Source organism: Dermacentor andersoni, chromosome 8, assembly GCF_023375885.2.
Source record: "Dermacentor andersoni chromosome 8, qqDerAnde1_hic_scaffold, whole genome shotgun sequence".
Lineage (NCBI taxonomy): Eukaryota > Metazoa > Arthropoda > Arachnida > Ixodida > Ixodidae > Dermacentor > Dermacentor andersoni.
The window spans coordinates 139,662,210-139,687,703 of record NC_092821.1 but is presented as its reverse complement, the minus strand read 5'-3'; the positions used below and the strand labels follow the sequence as shown (position 1 = coordinate 139,687,703).

The 25,494-nt window shown below is 50.2% G+C and overlaps 1 protein-coding gene across 3 annotated transcripts in view; it reads right to left on the bottom strand.

Annotated features, from left to right (window-relative positions):
• Window positions 1–2,568: 2,568 nt before the first annotated feature.
• gw (trinucleotide repeat containing adaptor protein gawky) overlaps window positions 2,569–25,494 on the bottom strand; it is a 49,644-nt gene continuing 26,718 nt past the window's right edge. For all 3 annotated transcript variants that reach the window (XM_050173901.3, XM_050173903.3, XM_050173904.3), the window contains 6 exons: window positions 24,451–24,689; window positions 23,287–23,442; window positions 23,025–23,153; window positions 18,590–18,841; window positions 15,295–15,989; window positions 2,569–15,120 (listed from right to left, as the gene is read on the bottom strand). In XM_050173901.3, coding sequence (XP_050029858.2) covers window positions 14,310–15,120; window positions 15,295–15,989; window positions 18,590–18,841; window positions 23,025–23,153; window positions 23,287–23,442; window positions 24,451–24,689 — 2,282 coding nt within the window. In that variant the 3' untranslated portion in view covers window positions 2,569–14,309. The remainder of the gene's footprint in view (window positions 15,121–15,294; window positions 15,990–18,589; window positions 18,842–23,024; window positions 23,154–23,286; window positions 23,443–24,450; window positions 24,690–25,494) is intronic.

Here is a 25,494-nt window from a genome sequence, read left to right as displayed (position 1 = left end):
GCGCCGCCGAACTGCCATAAAGCGCTTGCTGGCTCACTCATCAGACTGATGACGAAACAACGGCAACCGCGATAGCTCCGCGCGCTACGAAGGAACGCCGCATTCGACGCTACCGTTGTGTTGTAAATTGCCACGAATATGAAGGACGGAATAACAACGTTCAATTTTACCGATTTCCATCGCGATCGTATGAAGGGGAAAGGCGAGAGCGCTGGATACGGGCCGTTCAACCTGTTGGGTAATCGGATTACTTGCATTCCCCACAACACAGCGGCTCGCATGAGAAATTGCGACAATTTTGTTCTTCTGTAATTGTGTTGCGTAGCCCTTACGGAGGACCGTGGTAACCAAGCGAAAACTCGAGAATTTGCAGCCGCCACTTCGTTGGCAACAGAAAAAACAACGTTGCGAACCATCCTGCTTATGTGCCATCGATATCTCCACCTTTCACTTCCGCCTCCGCTTGACTCAACAAGTGGAACGGAGAGATTTGGCAGTTCAGCTTAACCAAACATTTTGGTTCGTTTATGAATTCAAATTCCTGTTCTAGAGCTCATTTCTACTTTCGGTATTTTGTATGTCCTGCGCCGATACAACAAGCACGCTTCGAAGCGTGCTTCGAAGTGTGTGCTGAGCCTGCTCGACTGCGTTTTTCAAATGTGAGCAATGAAGTTTCTGTGGAGCACTGGACGAGTAATTGCGAAGTAACGCACGTGCGCAAAGAAAAAAAATGTCGCGTTTATTTAAATTCATTTGTGCGCGCTTGTTGCTCGAAGCGTCTGCGAAAAGTTCAAATTAAGGTACGAGCGATGCTGTAGCTCCTGCGAGAAAGAAAGATGCAGCGCGTAGGCACTGTAGAAAGCTTCTTTCGTTGTGATCGCATGCTGTTTGCTGCCCTGGAAAAGGCTATGAAAGGATTTACTCTCTATAAATAATTGCGACAAAACATTACGATAAAACACATAAAAATATAGGAGATACTTAAATCTTGTGTTCAGGACATATTCAATATCAACCAATTTGAAATGCTTAGATTTTATGCTGATATGCCTACAGACAAACCTGATGCTCTCTGTACTTGCGAGTTGCAGCACGCCGAAATAACATTTGAGACTTTATTTTATATTGTACACGTACTTCGTCGTGCTGAACTTCCTTTCCGAAGCGTGGATGGGCGGAAGACGCTTTCCAGGTCCTTGATTTTTAGGAAACCGTGCCCCAACACAACCGAAAGAGGAGGGTCCGTTGTGGCCTATGCACCTTCGCTTGCGGACAGCTCTCCTTGCACTACTCAGTTCGCGCCAAGGCTCCGATGGGGGCGCTGATGACGGGTTTTTCCCCAGCGCCGCCTGGGCAGAGTCTGAGGTCTATGGAACGGGAGGTCAAGAGAGCTTGGCGGCGTCGCCCCCTACCCTCTATGGTGACGGCGCATTGCAAGTCAGCAAGACAAGACCGCAGGGGCACCAAGGAGCGACTCTCTCGCCGGGTGCGACTCCATCGCACGGGCGCCTACCATTGGCCGAAAATGACACCCGAGCGGGCTCGCCGATTGGCCCAAAATGGCGTCACCTGAGCGGGCTCTCCCATTGGCCGAACGTGACACCGAAGACGCAGACCGGGAGCAGCAGGAGAGCATTCCTAGAGCATTCCCTTGATGAACGTGACACCGAAGGGCTTAAAAGACGCAGACCGGGAGCAGCAAGAGAGCATTCCTAGAGGATTCCTAGAGCATTCCCTTGATTCATCTCTTTTGAACTTCTTGCCGCGGGCCGCAGCGTCCGAGTTGCTGCCGGCCCGTAATGACTTTAAGACTGTTAATTGACTCTCACTGTAAATAAACCTCCCAAGTTTTTCATCTCGAAGTCCTCCTCAACTCCAACAGGGCGCAGGGCATTCCCCCTGCCACATTCTAAATTAAATAGGCCACAGGCGGTTACATTAAGGCTTCTGCAGACACGAACGTACCCTAACCCGGTCATCATGAATAAAATTAATCCGGACTGCGGGGTTTGAGTCTATTGTAGCAAGTGTGGGGGTTTGCTCGATTTAGAACACGTGCTTTGGCGCTGTGTGGCGTTGGCTGGTGATGGTTCTCGAGGTGAACAGTGGTGGCAGCGGATGCTGCACAGTGAAGTGCTGGCGGGTCAACTCAGGGCTGTCCAGAGGGCCCGTGTGACGGCAGAGGGGCTCGGCCTCTCTGTACCGACGTGGGAGCGGCCCGCATCAGTCCCAGACTGCTCCCTCAGGACCTAAATTAAGTTCTTCATACCATACCATACCATAGAACACTGCACTCAATGTAAAATGAACGTTGACTTCAGCAGGTTGAGCAAACTAATTTAATTACGCATTTTTTTTCCGCAACTGCCCAGCCTCTGGCAGATGCTCCCATAACGCTTACAATGTCGCAATTTTAAGGTGATGAGGCCACATTCATTTTGTTTATGCGGTGTGGCATGCAAGAAAGCAGATTTCACGATCTCAACAAGCACATACTATCAGTCCCGAAGACAAGCTTCAAGAAGACAGAATGCCTGCGAGACAAGAAACGAAGTGGGACCAGTGGGAGGCACATATTACACAAACCTTTAATGCCTGAAAGTTGACTGCTATTACAATACAATAAATTCATCAACACATCACAAGGTTTTTTTTTTTTTTCAGTATCTTTGTCGTCGTCCAAGTACGGCCAGCATCATTCTCCGCGCATATATAATATGTATATATAATAAAACCATCTACAACTTTCGTGTGTGTGTGTGTTTGGTGTGAGAAGGCCCCTGAATAAGCAAGTTCTTCCACGTCGAACACGGAGCCCCCCCAGACAAAGCGAGGGGCTTGGGTTTTGAACTAGCAGTCTGAATCACATGTTGGGTTCCCCGCGGTGCCGTGTCCTTAAATATCTATATGTACCCTTGGTTTGTCAAGTGTCGCACGCTTTTTTTTTTTGTTGTTGTTGCTTCCTTGTCACTTTTTTTTTCCTCAAATACACACACACCTCGACAACAGTGGTAGTTAGTGGTAATAATATACAGTATTGGTGGACACTAAAGAGCACGGTCCCATGGGGATAAAGAAGGGGGGAAACGTTGCAACAAGTAATAAAAATTGAACAATGCATTATTGTTATACTTAATCTAGAGAAACAAATGTACATGTAAACACAACAAAAAAAGAGCAAAAACACAAGGAGCAAGAAAAAAAAGGCATAAACTTGGAAATGCACACTTTTGTCACCATAGTGAGATAGTTTTTTTTCTTTCACATGTCATCTAAAAAACACAAATGTCACAATTGCAATCAGTTAAAATTGAGGGAAGGGGGAGGGGATGCAAGAAATAAAAGGTGAAGGGGGCTGTGCCCTTCCGAGTTGAACAAAATCAGAAGGTTCAACCCACACCTCGCAACACCGTGTGGAAGAACATTGTCAGGCAAAAAATATTAACACAACACACTGCAAGGGGGAAGAGGCAGATAAACACAACCTGAGATTAAAATATCTTCACTAAGTGCATCAATATCAATCAAAATGTGTTGGCTGCTGTCACACTCTTTTGGATAGAATGCCACCCTTTGCTTTTTTTTTTTCTTTGCTGCATTAGTAGTTGCAAATGGTACTGTGGTACAGTTGCATGCGTTGAAGGGCACGTTGCACATCAGAGGGGCAACCGCAACATCCTTTAGCATCTTTTTAAAAACTACCAGACGTCTCCCGTTAGCCTCGACAAAACATACCATCCCACAAATGACTTCGTCCCCACAATGTTCTGTGGCAGATGCGGCTTCCCAGTCACCAGTTGCATTGTATTGGCTGGGATTCTGAACAGAGAACCCCTCCCCCACCCCCTTCCCTCGGCATGTGCGACACAACACTCATTAATATGTCAGCTCTGTGCTTGGGACCATAAGCAACCAGTGCTCTTTCATATTGTTGCTATAAAACTAAACTTCCTGGACGCACACACCAAATACAAAGAGATGGAAGAAAAAAAAAACAAATGCCCCGAAAGAAAGGAAAAAATTGCGTGCACCACACATGCGCCAATCTGTCGTTGACGCCCGAGTGAGCCTCCTACCTCTGCTACGAGGTGCCTGGGGGGGGCCTTGGAGACTGGGGCACCTCACCGCTATTCTTTTTTCCATCATTCGGGGACTGGAGCAAGTAGAGAGCTGCCAAGGAGGCAAGCCCTCCCGTTAAATTCTCATCAACACGACAAAATGAAAAACACACACATATGCACGGGTGCGCGGAAAGGACAAACAATATGAAACACAATAAGTGCTCTTCTTAAAACTCGCGCGCCCCCAGTCGAAATTGCACCCAGCGCGAGCAGATGCATGTACCGAGCAAGCAGCTGCTCGTAGCACACGCCACCCACTAAGAGAGTCTCGGAATGAAGTAGGTTCGTTTTTTTTTCCCCACTTGGAGAGGCAGCAAGATGCGGCACACACAGACGCACAGAGCAGCAACACCTGGAGACACGCTTTCTTTCCCCTTCCGTCGACACTCGCTTTTCTTTTTCCTTTGTTCCACTGTGATGGTGGTTGCCGTTGCGAAGATGGCAGCGGCGGTGCACAATCCTGAGACAAGTCTCCGCGGGCAAGCAGCAGCCCCTCTTTGCAAGTGCCGCAGGTTGGGCGGACTGTCGGAAACATTGATCGCGCACAACAGTTTCTTCAGCTGGCTACCACCGTTGTTGGGAAGGACACACGTCCTCCCCTGCCACTCGCGGTCTGGCAGCGGCAGCAACAATGGCATAACACAAGAGTGACGGGCACAGGGAGAGCGCGAGCAACACAATAACTTAAAAACAAAACTCTTTAGCTGACCAGGAAAAAGAAAGGGGGGGGGGGTCATAGCAACGTTTGCAAAGGAACACCACACGCAAGTATGTCGAAATCATCACATCTTTGGAAACCCTGAGACATCAAAAAAAAAAAGGGGGGGGGGGGAATACATAGAAGAACAAAAAATCCTTTTTCCAACATGTGTTCACGTTTACATAATAATGATGTGCCGACGTGCATATGACACACATAGATTTGAGACACGTACACAAACACACCCTCCTTTATCCTGGACGTACACGTTATACACTCATGCGCCATGCGCGCAAGAAAAAAATATATACGAGCGATTAATAGGAATACTAGTTCATAGTAACAATTGCTGTGCACATATCTCACCAACAAAAATCACATTGGCAACAAGTGTATTTCTTCCCTCCCTCATCGTCAGACAATATTGTGTTCACTGCCAGAGGAAAGCCCCCCTCACACACAAGTTCCTTGTTTGCCACGAGGGGTTTCCCCAAACCACCCTCAAACATAGCCACCAACCACCACCGAGACGCAGTTACAGTGGACAGTGCGAGGGAACGAAGAAAGTAGTGAGCGAGGTACCAACCACGCACTCCGCCCAAAGCTCGCGCATCCCGCACCCAATTTTCCCCTAACACAGCACATGCTCTCACGGCGGTGGCAAGACGTCGTCGTGGCAGACGCAGCGTTCATTCCCTGGACTATACTTCCGTGTTCCACCTCCCGACTCCACCAAACCACGCCTGCCTTGTGATCGGCGATGACACGAAGTTTTGCATTAAGTAAGAGATGCAGGAGGAAGGGGTCACAAAGTTGGGGGGGTGGGGGTGTGTGATACAGCTGTGGCAAAGGCACATGGTCCAAGCGCTTGCTTTGCTGCCCTACGTCAAGTAGTGCTTACTGCTGCTGCAGAGGGAGCCGCTTTCTGACTAGGCATTCTCTCCTGGCTGCTGCTGCTGCTGCTTTGGCACGGGGGTGATCAGTGATGCAGGGGGGAGGGGTGGGGAGATGGGGCATGCGTTGTGTCGGCAACTAACGCTACTCAAGACGAGCTAGAGAGCGAGCAGCGCTTGCCCTGATTGTCTTTCAGGGAATGGCAAGAGGTGGGGGGGGTCGCACAGGTGAGAGAAATGGGGAGAGGGGGTGCCACACAGCGGTTAGTGTAGTGGCTAGTTACTTTGAGATCATCGTCCACTGCTGCCTTGTTGCCAAACCTGGCATAGTCTCTGCACCCCCCACCCCCAAGCCCCACATTGACCCCCGGCTTCCCCCCCCTCCTCACCTAATAACACCACCCATGCCTGCACCATTGTTGTGGCTGACGTGCAATCCTCAACCTACATAAAGCTCCCATAAATGTGACCCCCCCCCCATGCCCCCTCCACCCCTATTCAAAACCATAGCCAGCTGCCTCGGGAGTGCTGACATGCTTGCAAAGGCGTGCACGCACTTACACACAAAACTTCCTTTTGTTTTCTTTTGTTCATTTTCTGCTTTGTGATTTGCCACTGGAATACTAATGACAAATGTGCTCTTTCACAATGGCTGCTTGCGAGAAAGCCCCGAGGCATGCCAGAACGCAACAGCAGTTAAAACATTTCACACTTTTGGAAGAGATAGTGCTTTTCTTTTTCGCCTGTGTTTGGGAGTAAAAACAACGGGCAAGTCACTCTAAGCCACCGGGCTGTAAAAACATGGCCATGCAAGGGGGGGGGGGGGGTAGTGAGAAAAAAAATGACTTGCACAGGCATGCCATGTTTGTGTGGAATCGATGGCGAGAGACTCTGACCCTGCCTCCAAAGCATTGACAGAGGACACCACTCTTAAATGTTGACCTAGTTAAGTGTCATTAAAAAATAGAGGTTGCCAAGCCTGTTTTCTCCTCCTCAAAAGTTTTACCCAAGCAGGTACCTAATAATGTGTCACGAGAGGTCATTTGAACATAAAAGAAATGCACGTGGTGTGATGGTACAACAGTTTTGCAAGGACCAACCCCGTGGCACGCGACCCAAACCCCTACGACCCCAACACTGGTAAAAATTTCCTGTGGTAATGGCCCACAGAGCAACTAAAATCGGCACATAAACAACACTCCTGAACACACGTGGAAGAAGCTGATGGACGAATCCCTACAGGGGGGAAAGGTTCTTGCCCCAACATAAGACGCGCGTGAGCAGGTTGGGGGAGGGAGGGGGAACAACCAACACATAGCACGCGGGAGAAATAACATTAAATAGTCATTATTATTTTTTTTTCTGCAAGATTCAGGCCACAAATGAAGTGAGCTTTGCTTGAACCTGTCCCGCGGATAACGGGACAATACAATGATTATTGATCAGGTATACGGTGTACATCGGCAAAAGACGCACATGGCGGCAGAACTAACAACTTCTCCCAGGCGAGGAGGAGGTAGTCTTGAGATTTTAACTTTTCTTTTGGCTTGTCGTTTTGAGGGAGAAAGACACACTTCGGGCCAACCACCACCAAGTCACAATGCCTAAATATCAGCTACGTCGATTGCAGGCGAACAAACTTGGAGAGGAAGAACAAAAAGGAGAATGACCTGTGACGACCAGACACACACAACCCTGCCACAAGCTACAATGTTTGAGTACCTTCGGCTTTTTTATAATAAATGCTTGTCACCGAAGCAGCCCGCCCCCACTGGTCAGCTGCTACAAACTAATTGTTCCACTTTGGAAAGCCCATTAGAGGAAACAACCCGCCTTGGCCAAAAAGTCATGATTGTGCTCTCCCAACTTGAAGAGCCCGCACAAGCACTTTCAACAATTCGAGCAACAACGACGACCAGACCGCTGAGCAGCCAAGACGTGTACGACACTGAATGACTAATGGGCTTGGCTTGGCAGTAGTACCATGCATGGCGGCAAATCGACCAGAAAGTCTATACACGCGGTCTCGATATGACTCCACCCCACCCCCATTACCCCTCCCCAAAACCAGCTTGCACAGGTGGAGTAGGAGAACGGGTAGCAGTTCAAAAACGTGAGCTTTCGAGCAATTCTACAGGTGGAACTGTGTCCGTTTACACGTGATTGCTGCCACTGTGTATTGGTATTGATTTCTTTTTTAATTCTTAAAGCTATACACACACATTGTTCTATTTGTTCTTCTGTGAGTTATCTTTCCAGCACCATACGAGTAAAAAAAAAAAAAGAGACGAAGTGAAGCCGCAGGTAAGTTTGGAGTGTGAAGCACCTGCTCCACACAAAACTAGGGCCGAGGGCGACTGGACGGCCCTCACGGCCACGGCAACATCACAATATGACAAGGAGAGAGAAAAAAAAAAAACATTTGTTTTACTCGAAAGCTACACACGCACAAAAAAAAAAAAAGGATCTCTTTAGGATGGCACTAGGTGCGGGAATACCCCTGCGGCAGAATATCTGTGATAAACGCAAAATAAGAATACAAATTTGGATATATAAAGCTAGCTGTGACGAGAATTCTTTTGAAATTTGGGGGAACTAGCATGACACGACACACACAAACCCACACACGCACATGCAAAAGCTGAGTGGCACAAGAGAAACCTTGCGGGCATCTGAAAGATCACATTGAGTGTGCACCCCTGGCCTTTCCCCGGCCCCAACGTGGCTGCGCGCGCCGGTAGGTTAAAAACTGTGCCAGGGAGGCCACGGCCTCTCGACCACGGGAAAAGGGGGCAATGGAGGTCGGCAGTAATGGATCAACTTAAAAACGGACAAAACATCTCAACCCGTGCAGAGAGGCAATGTGTCGTCATTGGAACCACTTGGGAAGTACGAACAAGACCGTCGCCGATGGTCACACCGTTGTTCCCTCCCGTTTCTGCTGGCGGGAAAGGCGAACCAGACATGCACTTAGCCCTGACCAACCCTGGCAGCAGAAGAACGGGCCTTGCATTTCCCCATGGAAACTTTTTTTTTTCCACCCACCACATTTAAGGCACAGAAAAAACAATTGTTGTCCTCGCGGCATTTCGGCAACTCAAATTCGGGCTTTGCAACTGGAGAGACTAACGCCAGATTGCATATGCGCATGCATCCCCAGCTGTGTTCTATTCTGCAAGCACACGCACCCCCCCTTGCCGCCCCACTGCCCCTAGCACGAACCTGCAACAGTGTGTCAACAACCACGCTGCCGTGCCTGCATCATTCCGTGCCCAACGCAATGCTACGGACACGCGCAATGCAACGTCCCAAACCCTTGTCCCCCATTTACACAGGATCCCCAACCAGCCCCTCTTGGAGGAACACCTGACCTGTGCGGCTAGAAAATGGAATGCAATTCAGAGCGCCCCGGCATGGGAAGCACCAAGCTTTGGCATGGAGGAGATTTTCCCCAAACAACAAAGTAGTGTAGGAAGTGGACGCCCCTAACTATGTACAAGCACACTACACACACACACAACCCCCTCCCCCACAGGCCGGCACAAGGGGGGAAACGAGCACCAGCACCCCCCTTAGCCTCCCCTCCCCCCACCACCACCATCAAAATCATCCCACATAATCTCATTTCATCGCTCTCAAGGTTGAGAGCAAACCTCTCCAAGACGGCCGTGCCGCTGCTACTACTGAGACCAGTTTGGAAAACAACCGCCATTGTTGTAATGCTGCCTCCCCCACCAGAACACTCAATACTTGTACACACACCTGCAAATGCAAACCGCACCCCAGCCCACCCCACCAGAACCCCCTGCCCTAAAATGCCAGCACGCGTCTTGCCTGGAATTGATGCTAGCTGCCGCGAGACGACACTTGCGACGGTGCAACCCCCTTCCCTCCTTTTCCCCAGACAACTTTGTACACAACTGAGAAGGGCTTGCAAGAACCCGGAAACATCTTTGTCGAGGGGGGAGGTGACGAGCCTCCCTCGTACTTTGACTGCTCACTAGGCAGAAGTGACTAATCATTGCCCCCGTCCGAGAAACAATCCCTTGGCGGCTTCGCGGGTGGGGGCAAGCAAGGCTGGTCGGGCGAGACAGGGAACGATGCGACGGCGCGCACCCTCCGCACCCGAGTGCCCGCCTATTTTCCTTTGAGCAGATCCCGCGCAGCTGTGCCGGTGGACTCTTACTTAATATATATATATTTTTTTCATACACTAGAGTATTAGGTGCTTGTCTTCTTTAAGGTATTCTTCCGCTGCCCGTGTCCCGCATTGACAAGAGACTTGATAAGTGTTAACACTACACGCTCACACAAACGCACACGAGACAAGGTTGGCGCACGTGAGCCTCCGCCACCAATCAAGGAAAAACCCCAAAAGCACCCGTGCACAACGCGATGCCGCAAGAGAGATTCCACCACTAATGCACTTGGCTCTGGAAAGCGACAGGTCCGCCCCCTGCTAAGGTTAGGTCTCCCACGATGTAGACCCCGCCCCCCAAAAACGAGTGAACAACTTGCACGAAGCGAGTGCACCTGTCCAAAGTCCATATAATATATATATATATATATGTCGTTTCTCTCTTTCTTTTTTTGGTTCCGCACCTTGTTCGGTCAAGGCACGGCTTTTTTTCTTTTTAGTTCTTTAGTCATTGCATTTTCTACAAAAAGCTCTCAGGACGGGGGGAAACACGTCATCCGCGATGGCCCCCGGAAAAAAAAAAAAATGCACATGGCAACTCTGGCACCCATCCCTCCAAGCCTCACCCTGCGAAGAAAGCGCGACAACGGGCTGTATTTTTTTTTTATTTTTTTCTGTTTTTTTTTTCATCTCAACAGTAGTGCTGGGTGCACCTTCACGCCCCGCTCCCTAAACTGCGCGAAGGGAGGGAACGAGCAAGCTCCCCAAATCTCACTAAAAAGCGTAGCTTATCTATGTACACACACACAAACACACAGAACATATATGTAACACATGCACAAACTGACAATCTGTACAGATGAACGAAAGCGAGGGAGAGAGAGAGCCGAACATTTTTGTAATGGAGGGACGAACAAGGGCTACAAGGAGGAGCGCCCTCATCTCTCCAGGCTTCGTCTACTTTGGCCCCAGGCTACGTTGCCAAACTACACCAACTGTCCCCTCGCGTGTATTTTTTTTTAACTGCATCAGAACGTGCCGAGCACGCACGACATTGAGGCGACTGTGTTAGCGTTGAGAAGCAAGACAAAAAAAGTTTTAAGAACAAACGAAGACAAACGTGATGTGCACTTCAGAAAGACAAGAAGCTCGAGCGACTCATTGAAACACTCGCAGCAAAGGAACAGAGAATAGCCGCGTGCGAGCAGAAAGAGAGATGTCCGAGGCAGATGCGAACACCAACTGCTACGTCAAGAGACAGCGCACAAGACAAGAAACAGAGATAACAAAACAAGAAGTCAACCATTTTGATCGCTGGCTTCAGGGACGTTAAAAAGATCAAAGGACCACTTAGAGAGACAATGGTGCATGCAAGATTAGGAGACGTGGTAAGGTAAAAAACTGAAGTAACCACACTAGCTGGCCACAAGTTTACAAGCAGTCATCACTTTAAGTACACAGAAAGGGAGAGAAGCGGAGAAACACTTTAAGATGTCTCCTGGCATCAAGAGCTGCCCAATAACCAAGTCAGACGGAAAGGCTATGCACAGCCACTGTGACCCGAAAGAAATGAAAGCACCAAAAGAAACAACGAGGACTTGAAAACTGCACACAAAACATACTGCTGTCCTTTGCCTGTGACATAAAGCTGCTCTGCAATCTTCACAACGGACTCCTGGAACATCAGATTAATGTGGTGCAACCATGAGCCGGCACACAGATTTAAGAGGACAGTCAAGAGTCGACGAACTCAAGAAGGGCGAGGCATCGCAGGTGTAAAAAAGGTGGCCTCACTGCTGGCACGGACTGCAACGCGGAAATACCAGAACGCAGAGAGAGGGGGAAAAAAAGTTGAGTGCAGGGATTGTGCTAGACTTCAATACATTTTTTTTCCTCCTCACTTCTACAGCGTTAAGTTTTGCCAGCCCTGACATTGGGGGAAAAAATAACACAGACCAGGTCAGAAGATGTATTGCACGTTTGCGCACAAGATGCATAGATTGCCACACCAGTGTGCCTGAGAAGAGGCATTGCGCTAGTATATATATGTATATATATATATATAGAGAGAGAGATGTTGGGCCTTGTGTGTGTTCTTCCCCCCCCCTCCCCTCCACCTCAACACTCCACACCCTGAAGCACTTTGTGGGAATCCGGAGAGATTAGGGAGGGGCGCAAGAGGGGGGGGGTACGAGTTGGAGCCCCTGCATTTGCGAAAAAGGGGGAGTCTATACCAATGGCGCCCCCTCCTTTCCCGGCCCCTCGAAGCCCCGCTGATGCGGGCAGGGCGAGTGGCTGGAAGAGGGCTTGAGCTACTGATGCGTCACAAGAAGGGAAGGCAACCCTCGGCAAGCGGAGTGGAGCCGACAATGTGCGCATTCTGGTGAACAGGGCCGCCCTCTCAGGTAGAGAGGTAAAAGAAAGAAAGAAAAACAAAATACGAAAAGAGGCCGCACTTACGAGAGGAGAGAAGTCGCCGACCAAAGGGAGACTTTGCAACAGCGGCCAGATGAGGACGCTCGGGAGCGAGCCTCGCTTCTGAGAGTTGAGATATGTGAAGACCCTTCCAAGCTTCTTCCGTCTCTACATAAACGGGAGGTGGGAGCTCGTTGGCAGGGCAGCGCCGGCGTGTTGCAGTGCACCGCAGGTTGCACGGGAATTGCAATGAGTAACCGAAGGAAAAACGTGGAGAGGTCAACCTCTCGCAAAAACAACCATGCACCCGGGAACGACCTGTGAATACGAGAAAAAGCAGAGGACGGGATTGAAGAGAGGAACAACGCTTTGCTATTGATAGCCCCCACCCCACGTTATTGCAAATGTCATGCATGACTGGGTGAACACGGTTGTGCCCTGCATGCTCGGATATGTTGGTGCGGTACGCACACACTGCCCGCTGCCGATGCAGTGACATGCCGGCCTACCACAGCTCCACCTTGCACTCAGAGGACGAGATCGAGTAACCAGGCGACCCTTGCGAAGAAAAATACCAGAAGAAGAAAAAAAGAAAAGTCAACAGAGCCCTGTGTAGGATGGCTGATGGGGTGCAGCACCATGCCAACCCCTGAAGAACACTAGTCTCCCGATACATCGGGCGAGAGTTTGCACACACGGAGAGAGACAAAACGACAGCACGTCTTCTGAGCCCAGTAGGCACGGCCAGAGAGGCGCTCACGTTTGCTGTTTCTAAGGCTTCTTTTCAGCAATGCCTGCTGCCTCTTAAACGTAAAATTTGTCCCAACGAGGAGCTACGGCAATAAATCTGGCACTTCATTATCTTTGTGGTTTTTTTTGGTTTTCAACAGAGGCAAGCCCGCCCAGCCCAGACTTCTGCGCCTCGCATTGCAGTGGGACAAGGCAAAACATTGCAGCACCGCAGTTCGGTCACGGGGTTCCGGTGGCCAGACATTACGGAGATCGCATCCATCCACAGAGGTCGCTTCTTGTTCTCCGCCGATGGCGATGGTGCACCGTGCATGGCGCCCCCTGGTGACCGACTGCAACAATGTTGTGGCAGAAATCGTTGATTCGGCACATGGGCATCGAGCAATTGAGGGCGGGGCAAAAAAATAAACATAAACAAACAAGCGACCCACGAAGGAAAAAAAACATTAGCAGCAGTGGGAATGGTGACTACTACTGCAACACAGATAATAAAAACAATGTTCACACAAAAAATTCTGTCCATGAAGGTATCACACTTTGGCAGTCGTCGCACGCCGCTGACAGACACCCTCCCCCACTTGTGCATGCCAGAAGACAAACTTCGTCAACGGTAAAAAAAAACTGAATAGACACGTTGTGCAGAAGAGCAGTGTTCTCTTGTAGTTACCTCTCTGTTTCTTCCCTTTTTTTTTTGGATTTTTCCCCCATTTTTTTTTCTTACATTCTTAGTCACGTGTAAAAGGTGGTCAATATATATATATAATATATATGTGTAATATCAATATATATATATATATTTTTTATGTGTGTTTGTGTATATACTATTTTTTTCATCTTGATTGACTTTCCCACTCGCGACAGGCAAGCATAACACAATCACACATGCGCACACACATACACGCGACAAAACGAGACTGAAAAGAAAGAAAAAAAAAAAGAAAACAATCATAAAGGCCGGTCTGTGTCGTTTTGGCATTCGGCGCGCAGCGGCGGCAGAGGGAATGGGGTTGTGGCAGAGGGGGCATGATAGTGGGGGGGGGGAGGGGACATGCACACGACGCTAGACCGATGAATGCACATGCACACACACACAGACCCAGGCGGCACGCGGCACGCCGAGTCCCGCCGCTTGCGGGGCAAGGGCTCCGGCCCAGCACCCCCCACACAGAAGCGGTTATCACAAAAGGGGCCGGCAAGGCACCGGCTCACGCGCGCTGCTCATCCTCCTCCTTCGTCGTCACTGTAGTAGTTGCAGGTTTTTTTCGCTGCCGCGAGGAAAGGGGGGTCGTCACTCAGATGGACTCGCCGCTGAGCAGGTCACCAGGCAGGAAAGAGTTGAGCGAGGACTGGGGCACTCCAGGGCCTCCGTGGTCGTGGTCCATCTGGTTGGAGCCACCCACCCCGCCGGCCTGGCTTGTCTGAGGCGCAGCCCAGAGCCCGCTGCCGGACCCGGGGAAGGACCACAGGTGGCTGGCGTTGGACGACGAAACGGCTGCAGCCGACGACACCGGGGGCGGGGCCGTGGTGTTCCACGGCTCCGTGGGCTGCTTGCTGGGGCGACCAGGCGCATACTGCAGGGGCGGGCGCTGCGGCGGCTGGTGGTAGGCGTTCGTGGGGGCACCCCAGGCCATCTGCTGCTGGTGCTGCTGCGGCTGCGACGAGGGGTGCTGCCCTTGGCTGCTGCCGAGCTGCAGGAACTGTGCCACCTCCGACTCGGACGGGATGTAGGCCATCATGGTGGTGTTGGAGAGGACGCAGTTGTGCAGCGCAGACTGGGCCTTGGCGGCCTCCTCGCGTGACGCGTACTGCACCAGGGCCAGCCCGTGCTTGAGGTACAGGTGGAAGAGCTGCAGAGGTCCGTGCTGCATGCACAGCGTCTTGAGCGTCGAGCCGTCTATCTGCTGGGTGAGGTTCCGGAGCATGAGGAAGCTGGAGCCGGAGCCTGGCTGCTGGTCCCAGCCCGAGGAGAGGCCGGGTGGCGGGCCACGAGTCTTGGGCCCCACGTTCCACGGGTCTGTCGGCGCCTGATGCTCCGAGCTGGCACCCCAACTGCTCTTGGAAGCATTGCCTTTGGATGAGCCCCCGCCACTTCCATTTCCACTCCTGCACACCAGAACACGAGCACGCACGTTACGAGAGAGTGGGATAAGTCCACAGATTGCAAAAGGACCACTGGTTGCATCGCAGCATTTACGAACATAATATTAATATTACCTGCTTGCACTAGCGAGAGAAAGAGCACACAGAACTAAAGGGCACAAGCATAGGCCCACTCACCCGTGCATGGCTGGAGTGAATGCCCACGTGCTGGAAGTCAGCGAGGCCAGAGAGGCGACGAGCGAGCCCTCCCCTCCCGGCGGACTCTGCTTCCAGCTGCCACCAAACAGCTCCGAGTCCTTGATGGTGTTCACCGACAGGGGTGAGCGCACCACGCTCCCTGGTGTCAGATGTGGGTCATCCTCTGCACTCTTGAGGGCAGAAGCGCCCTTCCACGGCTTGCCGGGCTCAAATTCAGCCACCAGGTCGCTCAGGCTGTAGCCACCGACGCCAGAGTCCTTGCCCTCGCCAGGAGAGGAGGTGCCGCCTGCGCAGCTGGTGGTGGGTGGTGCCTCGGGCCAGCCGTCCTGAGAACAGGCCCCCGAGGACCACGGTCCGTCGGCACCACCGAGGAATGATGAGAGGCTGCCGGCCTTGGAGGCGGGGCCTGGTGCCCTGCTGAAGTCGCCGCCGCCGTTCTGCTGTGGGGCCTTGTTCTCTTCATCGAGGCTCGATGGCAGCTTCCACTGGTTGAGGCGCGACTGCTGCTGCTGCTGTTGGTGCTGCTGTTGCTGCGACACAGCGTCCTTGAGGTTCAGGTCACGGAAGTCAGAGTGCAGGCCCTCGGCACCACCGGGCTTGCCGGCTCCGAGGAAGTCCTGCGGTGTTGGCGGGCAGCCCAGTCCGGTGGGAGGTGGCGGAACATGAGGTGGGGCCTGCACCAGTTGAAAGTCCCAGTCACACTCCGGTTGGCAAAGGAACACACCAGTTTTGACAATACAACGGCCATAGAGAACCCGGCACGACATGGTTGAAACTAGTTTCCATTTTTTGCCGACCTAGCCCTGCTTTCACGGGTGCTATCTTAAACTTGTCCAACTGGCCATCTTACAACAATCTATGACAAGTAATTGATCAACCAATGTCTCGTAGCTGGGAGAAGCATTTGACACCACTTATTGCCAAATGCTGCCAAACAATTGTCCAATGGAAAAAGAAAAAGCTTGCAAGCTACCATATAAATCAAACTAGCGGTAGTGCCTCTGAAGGAACGAACAAATTAGGCATGTGCAAATATTCAAAAAGTTCAAATATTATCAAATATTATGTTTATAATATCCGTATTTGATTAGAAAAATAGACGTTTGAAAATGTTCGAACATTCGGTTAGACACGAATAATCGAGTCATATAGTATATATTGCTGGCTATATATATATAGTATACAGTGGAATCTCGATGATACGATCACTGCTAATACGAATTTCCGGATGATACAAATTTTTCTGTAAACCCGGCCGAGCCCCATTACTTTGCAACGTGCTAGAGAATGCTTGTTACGAATCAATTTTCGACCAGTGTCGGTTGATACAAAAATTACCGAAGAGACTGGAAATTTTGAAGTGTGCTTGGCGAAAGCCAGACGCTGCTGCCACCTGAGCTCCGCTTCCCTGGCTTTACTGTTCGGTGACATAGCCAGTTGCTGCTTCTGTCTGCGCTCCAATTCATCCGCTTTGGTGTTCGGCGACATCGCCTGTCGCTGCTGCCGCTTTCGTTCTGCTTCCCTGCCTTTGGTACCCGGCGATCTAATCAGTCAATGTTGGTGTTTCCGTTCTGCCTCCCTCTCTTTCGCAAACCCCTCCATCCACGCGCCACCGCTTATTTTGCTTGACAGCAAATGCGATAAGTGACGACGGGCACAGTGTAAAATGCCTCTATATTACGAGCATTTCATGCGACATAATAAGGCAGAGGCTGGCGAGGACAGCTAGTGGAAATTACTAAATTTTGCAATGTGAACCAGATACACAATGTTTTAGTATAATGGCTTAATATTTTTTTAACACTGACAATGTAATTGTAATGTTCCAAAATAACAAAGTAACCCAACTTGCTAATAAATGCATGTGTATATCATTACTCGCTATTCAATTCGATATTCAAAGATAAGTATTTGTATTTGAAAATATTGATATTTGCAGACCTCTAGCACAAATGTAATTGGCAATTAATAAGACATTTAGGACAGAAGGTGATTATAACAAGGTGATACAGAGTAGGCAATGGGTTATTTGGAGTCGGTGGAGATTGCCCAACATACCAAGTGCAGTAAAACCTTGTTAATACAGTCTACGCTCATTACAACGGACCCATAATTAACAGACTTTCGGATATAATGGACCTTATTTGAACTGCAGTTTGCTGTACCTATCTTAATGCAGCGGCTTTTAACGGACCGCCCTAAAACGGACTATGGGCTACAGCGGACGAAATTAGAGGCAATTTTGGCGAAATTGGGCATATAAAATGGACTTTTGCCATGTCTACACGGACTGGCAATTGACTTGCAAGCATCAGCCGACAATCGTGGCTCAATATCGCGCGCACGAGGAAGGAAGGTGGGACGCAGCAGAGCAGTCTTATTTTGAGTGTGAGGCATTGGTGGGGTGGGGGGGTGGGGGCATTGAAGCAAGAAACAGCGCGAAGTCAATTCGCTCACTAGTGTTGCCACGCCTTCTCACTCAAACGTTTTGACAGCAACTTTCCTCGGTCATCGAGCAAGATGCATTCCTGTTTGTCTGTGCGCGCGTGACACCGAGCTTGGTAATTTACTTAAGTAAGTGAATAGGGCCGATGAGACTATCATTACTTCGCATAACTGTCTACTAATTTGCTATCACAATCAACGCTTTGCCGCTCAGGTGAAACTGCACCTTTTAATTTGTTTACTTATCACTTTAGACGTTTACTCATTCTTGGCAATAACTTTGTTACACACCGTGACCAAAGTTTCATAACCGAGGCGTTTTGGATATTACAAACTTCATATAAAACGGACATCTTTTGTCGGATTATCAGGGTCCATTGTAATGAGAGTCGACTGTATGTAGTTGGCAGTGACATAGGGAAAATACGTACTAACCAGCCATATGGCTTAACCAAAAACCTCGAATTAGCCACGTCTTTCCTTTCAAAAGTGAAGAAAAAGCATCATATTTATTCGAATCTAAGCAGATAGTTTTATTTTTAAATAATCATCTAGGGTCGGCTTAGATTCGAGGGTTTTAAGAAACGCGCTAGTTTTTAATCGAAAATGATATAATATGGTGCGGAGCTAGCGCCGTCTAGAAAAGTCGGTATCAAAGCCACCACTAAGCCGTGCCAAGTAGCCAACTGAAGTACACGAGCGACATGGCCATTTTGACCTGTGTTGCAGCGGCGTGCGGCCTGGCGTTATCACTAGTGCAAAGCAGCCTATTGGAGAGCAGCCTATGGCAGCTGCAGAGTTGGGCAGGACACAGGAACGAGTGGCTGACCTGCTGCGGGGGCTGCGGAGGTGGAGGCAGCTGCTGCTTGAGGAAGAGCGCCTGCTGAGCAGCAATCTGGTTCTGCAGGTTGAGGATGCGCTGCTTGGTCTGCGTCAGCTGCACGCTGACCTGCAGTGGGTTGTTGGGCGGGCCCTTGTGCACAATTTGATTCTGCTGCTGCAGTGCGTGCAGAACCTTGATCTGCTGCAACAGCTGGTACAGCAGCTGGAGGGTCTGCGGGGCCAGCGGCTGGTTCAGAATCTGCAGGATATGGAAAGGTGCAGCTCTGTGAAAGAAGCCGGCATCAACTTGGGCAGGCAGGCGGCAGCAGGTGCCTTGCTTTGCGAGGTCTGGGCTACATCAAAACTGTGGTGTTTAGCTCCGCAACAGCACGGTGGCATCTGTGAAATGATATGTCGACCTTCCCAACTTGCCGTATTTACTTGAACCCAGGCCGATAGTTTTTTCAAGTAATCACATACCAAACTCTAGGGTTGGCTTATATTCGAGGATTTTAAGGGGGGAGGCTACCCTGGAGACCGAACTTTTTGAAGATATCCAGATGAAACTTTTAGAGTACGTTCACACCACCGAACTATGAGGAACTGCAAAGTTTCATAAATATGTGTTTATTATTTCCAGAGTTATTGAGGTCTAACTAGGTGATTCATGTATATGCCTGAGGAAGAGCCTGGAGAAATGCTAGGACATCGTAGGAAGCTGAAGTTCACTGTGATGATCCCTTGATAGATATCCCAGGGGGCTAAAGAGCCCTTTTCTTTAATTCCCCTCCAAAAAATTTTAAGACAACATTGAATTTGATGTAGCCAGTAATGACCACATTCATCAAAAATTAATTGCTTATTATAAATTAACTGCACCAGCTTTCAAAAAAAGAAGCCTGTTACCCCCTGGCAAAGTCATTCAGGAACAGAATAAAAAAGACAGCATACAAATCTGAAGAGCGGTTCTTGAGATATCGCCTTCCCCAGCACCACTACTAGCGAAAAAATCCATTCCGAGAAAACAGGCCTTAAAGTTGAACACGTGTTTTTTTATTAAAAAGCTCCTGTGGAGCTTCTAATTAGCTCTTGCGGCTCAAGGCACACTCAGTGTGTCGGATTTACGACTGGCGACAGCCGAAAGCATAGTTCCGCCACTGAAAAGCGTCTACGCAGTCGGCACTCGCTGCGGAAGATCGGAAGTTCGATGCTCGTACAAGACGCATATCGTGCTCCGGTCACGGAGGAAGAATATGTAGGAGTTGAAACTTCCGTCAGCGAGGACGCGCGCGGGCGACCAGATAAAGTCACAAAAATAGCGTACTCCGACGGGGGCGCATGCAGTGGCGGCGCCTTGCGGCGCGTCATGCAAGCCGTAGCGAAAAAAAAGAAAAAAAAGAAGAAAAAAAAAACAGACGCCCGGGTGGGCAGCTCGGGCGCGCTTTCTTCGGCGGAACCCGCGTCTTCCGCGCAGACCAGACGAGAAGCAGACGACACGGACGTTCGCTTCAGCGGGCACGCTGAAACGTTGTGTTTGTGCACCCTTACAAGTCAAACACCAACAGTTCTTGTCGGTGTCTGTTAGAGGACCGTAATACTAACAGCGCTGCTACGCGCAAATGCCCTTCTTCGGAATTCGCTAGCGTAAGATGGGACGCAAGTGTTTCGTTGAAAAAGGCGAAACCAAGTACAACTCTTGGAGGGAAAAGGTGAGCATAATCAAAGTTCCGAATGACCTTGAAAGTCTGCAACCAAGGGCTGCGGCGATTGCTGGGGACGGCCGCCAGCTCACATGGAGAGATTATGTCGGTGAGAAGCACTTCACGGGCAACATGATGAGACGGGATAAATACTATGTCGAGTTTAGAGACGAGGTAATCCTGGACCACCCGAAAAAAGAAAAACCTGCACTGCGTCCAGAGACTGTTCCATGCATCTTTCTTCCGTCCCCAGCATCTTTGACATCCCCGAAAAAGAAGCGGACTCACTGGGAAGCGTCATCAAATATCAGTCATGCTACCACTAAATGTTCAAGAATGAGCGTATACGACAAGCCAGGAACATCAACGGCGGTGAACGTCAGCGATGTTCACACAGTCTGCGAGGCCCATGAGCTTGACGAAAATCAGCCTGGTAATATGCTCAAAAAAATTGAAGGCGTGTTTGCCTTCGACGAATGCCAGCAGCGCTTACAGCAATCCAGTCAAAGTCATCGCGTGGGTGAAAAAACAGGGCCGCGTACAACCGCAAGCTACAGGTTACCTAATTATAGCGGTCACTGAAAAGAATGCGTTTTATTTTTTACTGTGCTCAAATGGTTGAGGCGTAGCACCGATCGCTGTCGAGGCTGTCAGCGCTGAAGAGGCGCGCGTGACTGCCTTGTGCCAGGCGTGCGGGGACCGAATGCAAGCAATACGCGCGACTGGTTGTCTTGGCAACCGAACCGGCGGTAATTTCTTTCTCGGCCGCCAGCATGAAAGTGGCTCCGCGGGCTTGTGACCTTTTCTGGTCGCCGCAAACAGCGGAGTTTCCACTCCTAAATGTTTCTTGCTCCGTGGCTCCGGTGCACCGAACATCTGCACTGTCAAATAATCTCAAAGATAGAGCAAGGCGATGAGCAGCTCGCAAGCTCATGTTGAGGCGAACGGAGCAAGGGGCAACAACGACGCGAGCGCGGCGGGCACGGCATCAAAGGGAGCAGCCGCCGCCGCCCGCACAGCAGCCAATGGCAGGTGCACTTTAGTCCGCGGGATTTGAACAGCCGCCGCCCCCCGCGCAGCAGTTAATGGTAGGCGCGCTTTAGCTCGCGCAATGCCTCCTTTACTAGATGCCCGCCGCGTTGCTCACTTTCCCATTGTAGCGGCGGTTCCCGTTGCCTTTTGTACTTCCGGCGGATGTGGCGACGGCGGCTGAATGTATCCGTCGGCGCGTTATATGCGCGGGCGTCTGTTAGCGGGCGTTATCGCGGACCTCCGAGACAGTGACAGATGCCATGTTAATCTCACAGGCCGCAGCACGTGATTGCAAGTTGCAGGCGTTCACCATGAGAGGCGCTCGTTGCCTTTTCGGGGAGGAGAGAAAAGGGAGAGGGCCCGGAACTGAGCTACCGGACAACGCGGCAGGCATCTAGTAAAGGCCGCATTGGCCCACGGGATTTGGACACTCTGCTCCGGCCAATCAGCACTGCGCATCACATCGCGGGAAAATGCCAATAGCACCTCAACTGCGCCGATGATGCCATTTTGCAAGGCGGCAAAATAGAGACAAAGGATTCACGGTCAAAACGACACCAAGATGGCGCGGGCAGGCCATATGGGCCGGGAATGGCGCGCGCGCGATGTTTGACTTCATTTCGCCATTTGCGCGTTTTGTGGGCCGCGGTGGGTTCAAAAGTAGAGTTTCTTTTTGGTACTTTACGGCTGAATTAGGTGCTGATAATTACAGAACAGGTAGTTTATGAGACATACAACCAAAAAATATGGTTTATCAAAAATCGACTTTCTAGCGATTTTTCGGTTTTCAAGGGCCGCGTCCCCCCTTAAAGAATGCACCAATTTGCAATTGAAAATGATAAATATGATGTATAGCTAGCGCCATCAGGAAAAGTCAGTATCGCAGCCGTTACTAGCCACGGCAGTAGCCAACTGACGTGCACAAACGACGCCGCCATTTCAACCTGTGTCTTATCGGCATGCGGCATGGCGTTGCCGCAATGGCACCAAACAGGCATTGCCACAAACAAAAAGTTGTGCTAGCTGCAGAGGAATCGTCAAATGTTCAAGCCGGGCGGGACATCAGCACCAATGAGCAAAACGTAACGTCACTGGAGGGGGCAACGGGAGACGCTTCTTGCGTGTGCCGTAACGAGGAAATGACAGCGATGAGGAAGACGAGCATGCGATAACAGAGAGGAGCTATTCACCGTGATCGCGCCACGTTTCGACACATACAAGCCATGCCGCACTGCCCGCGCATACGCCGGCGCACTGACGCGAGCTTGCACGCGCCCAAAAGCGTACGAGGCTAGCAGCAATAATGGCGTAGAATGAGCTCGGCATGTTCATATTAAATAAATGCTTTTTTCGTTTTGTTAACGTCGTCCTCACTTTTTTTGTTCGGCTTACATTCAAGGCAAGTTTTCCTTTCTTTTTTTCTTTCTTTTCTTTTTTTTTTCCTGGCTTCGGACATTCAGGGGTCGGCTTAGGATCGGGGTCGGCCTAGACTTGAGTATATACGGCAATACCCTCAAAGCTGCAGAATGCTAAAACTTGTTCTCTGTGCAAGACGAACACTGGTTATTTAAAAAAGAAGTTAGCTGACCTCGTTCCATGGGGGCGCTTTGCAAAGGCACAAGCAAAAAAAGCACGGCGCGCAGGGCAATCCCCGCAATGCAGAGGGGAAAGCCCAGCCACGCAGGGATGTCGTTGCCGGGGGCACCTCACCTGTGGGTTGAGGTGTCCAGCGTGCACCGCCATCTGTATCTGTTGCACCAGGAGACGCAGCTGTGTTGCAGACGGCACGTTTGGCTGGCCCAGGCGAGCCCCGATGCCGGCTGGACCGCCAGCATTTCCCTGTTCAGAGAGGACAGCACTTAGTGCCCTGCCAATTGGGCAAACAGCCTGGGTTGCCCTGCGCTAAAGCTCACTACCCACTCCCGGACAACGAATGTCGTGATGATCGTCGTCACCAGACTGAGACACTCACGGGAAAGTGTTGCTGCTGTTGCTGCTGGAGAATCTTCTGCACGAGGGCTGGGCTGAGGCTGCTAATACTGTTTCCTACGGTGAGACTAGAGTTCTGCCCGCCCATCCCCGTGCTGTTAAGTAGACTAGCTGGAGCGTTGGACCCCTGGTTGGAGCCCTGCAAGAGACCAAGGGTGCCAGCCGTTAGCTCCAACCGATGCAAACAATTGTAAAGCCCAATAAAAATGGTAAGTTTGACAACTGGAGTCATCAACACGCTTGTGTGGCTAGTACAGCAAGCAACAACAAATGACTCTCTTGCAACTGGTTCTTACAACCACGTGCAATGCAGGGTCTAGGCTACCAGGAACACTGAAGATTGTTGTGTACAAAACCTTCCGAAAAGAAGCAAGCTGTTTCGAGGCAGTCTGCACTCCTTGTTGATTCACTTACAGTTGATTTAACGTGTGAGCTATTAATGAAGCCATTTTGTTGGTTGTGCAACTTTCGAAAACAGTGCCTTGCATTTTTTGTGGTCTTCTCAGTTTCATTTTCTTTTTCAGCCAGTGCACAATCTTCTGGTAAGGCTTTCTCAGCTTCCACAAGTGCAATTTTTATTATTCCTCTTTCATGTGGAACCTTAGTGTTTGGCAAGACTAAAAAATAAGACTAACAAATAATGAAGTATAAAGCTATGAGACCCCACAAAATCAAAACAAATTACAATTTTGATCGATGTTACTATGCCTGCATTGCAAACACAAACTTCAAATGCTTACAACTTTTTCCTGGACAAGCTAAAATTACAAAACTAGTCTTATGGCAATCCTTGATTAGCGTAGGTTATAATGGCAACGAGTTTAACAGAAACCATGCAGTACATTATTCAGAAACATGACTGAACATTTTTACCAACATGTTTGTGTCAACAAAGAATGGTATGACATGCCTTAAAGTAAGCTTAACATAAAACTACATAAACTTTGAAATATTCACGATTATAGCTCAAGCATTACAGAAAATAATTCTAAAGCCTACACACCCCCTGAGCCAGTTGTGATTACCACTACTATAACAAGGCCTTTCCTCCATAACCGCATACCGAACGGCAGCTAGCCCATGCTGCACTGATCAGAGCCACACCAGCGTGCAACGACCAAAGCGGCTACGAAAGTACAGTCCGTACCTTGACCTGTGGAGGCTTGAAGCCCTGCCCACCACCATAGCCAGCACCAAACACCGGCAGCCCTTGGAAGCCGCCTGCAGCGTGGAAGCCCGGAAAGGGCGGCTCCCCCAGTGGGCCATGGGAGTCGTCGTCTGGGCGCATCTTGGGACGACCCCCGACGGGGAAGCCACAGTCCGAGCCATCCAAAAGGCCCGAGTCCTGACTGCCATTTCCCCTGGTGGCCATGGTCCTCAAGTCGACTGCAAGCACAACAGCAAACAACATGCTAATTATGAACTCTGCACTAGCCAGGGACATTTATACTTTCATTATCACCCTTCAGGCACGGGTTATGGTACTGTTTATAAAAGTGTCAAACTTACAAAACCTTATTCCAAGGCACTGGACACTCAGTTGCAAAAAAGACAGGCAAGTAGGATGCTACTTTGAGTGTTTTCTACCGAGTTGTCATAATTAGAGTACAGTCAAACCTCGATATGTCGAACAGTGCGGTGATCGTGAAATAGTTCGATATAGCGAAAATTCGATATATAAAATCATGTAGAAAAGCACATCAGAAACTTCTTAAAATCAATGAACCAAGGGCGTGATGGGGATCATTGTTTGGAGCGCGTGTTTGGTTGCGGCGAGCGCAACTGGCCTAGGCCGCGCCCACTTCATCAGTCGAGAGTGCGCGGTCGACTACGCCGCACGCAATTAGCGTAAGCCGCGCCGACTTTGCCAGCCACGCAACGTTGAAGTCTGTTTAAGTCGCGAGTGTGGCAACATCACAGCTGATGGGATCAACCTCGGCAGCACCTTTGTTTGGCCGCTACCTCCTGCTGCGGTCTCCGCGTTCCGTCAATTGAAGCTTTTTGAAACACTGTCAATAACAAGGCATCTATCAGTGAGCCCAGTGAGCACACGCTGTCACGCATCCTTGCGGATGCGAACCGTCAGTTCTCGCGAGGCACGGCAGGTGCACAGCAGGACACCGAGGAGTCGGCGCATCAAATGCAATGTGTTGCTGACGCTGTCGAACTATCCAAGTCTAGGCGTGATCCA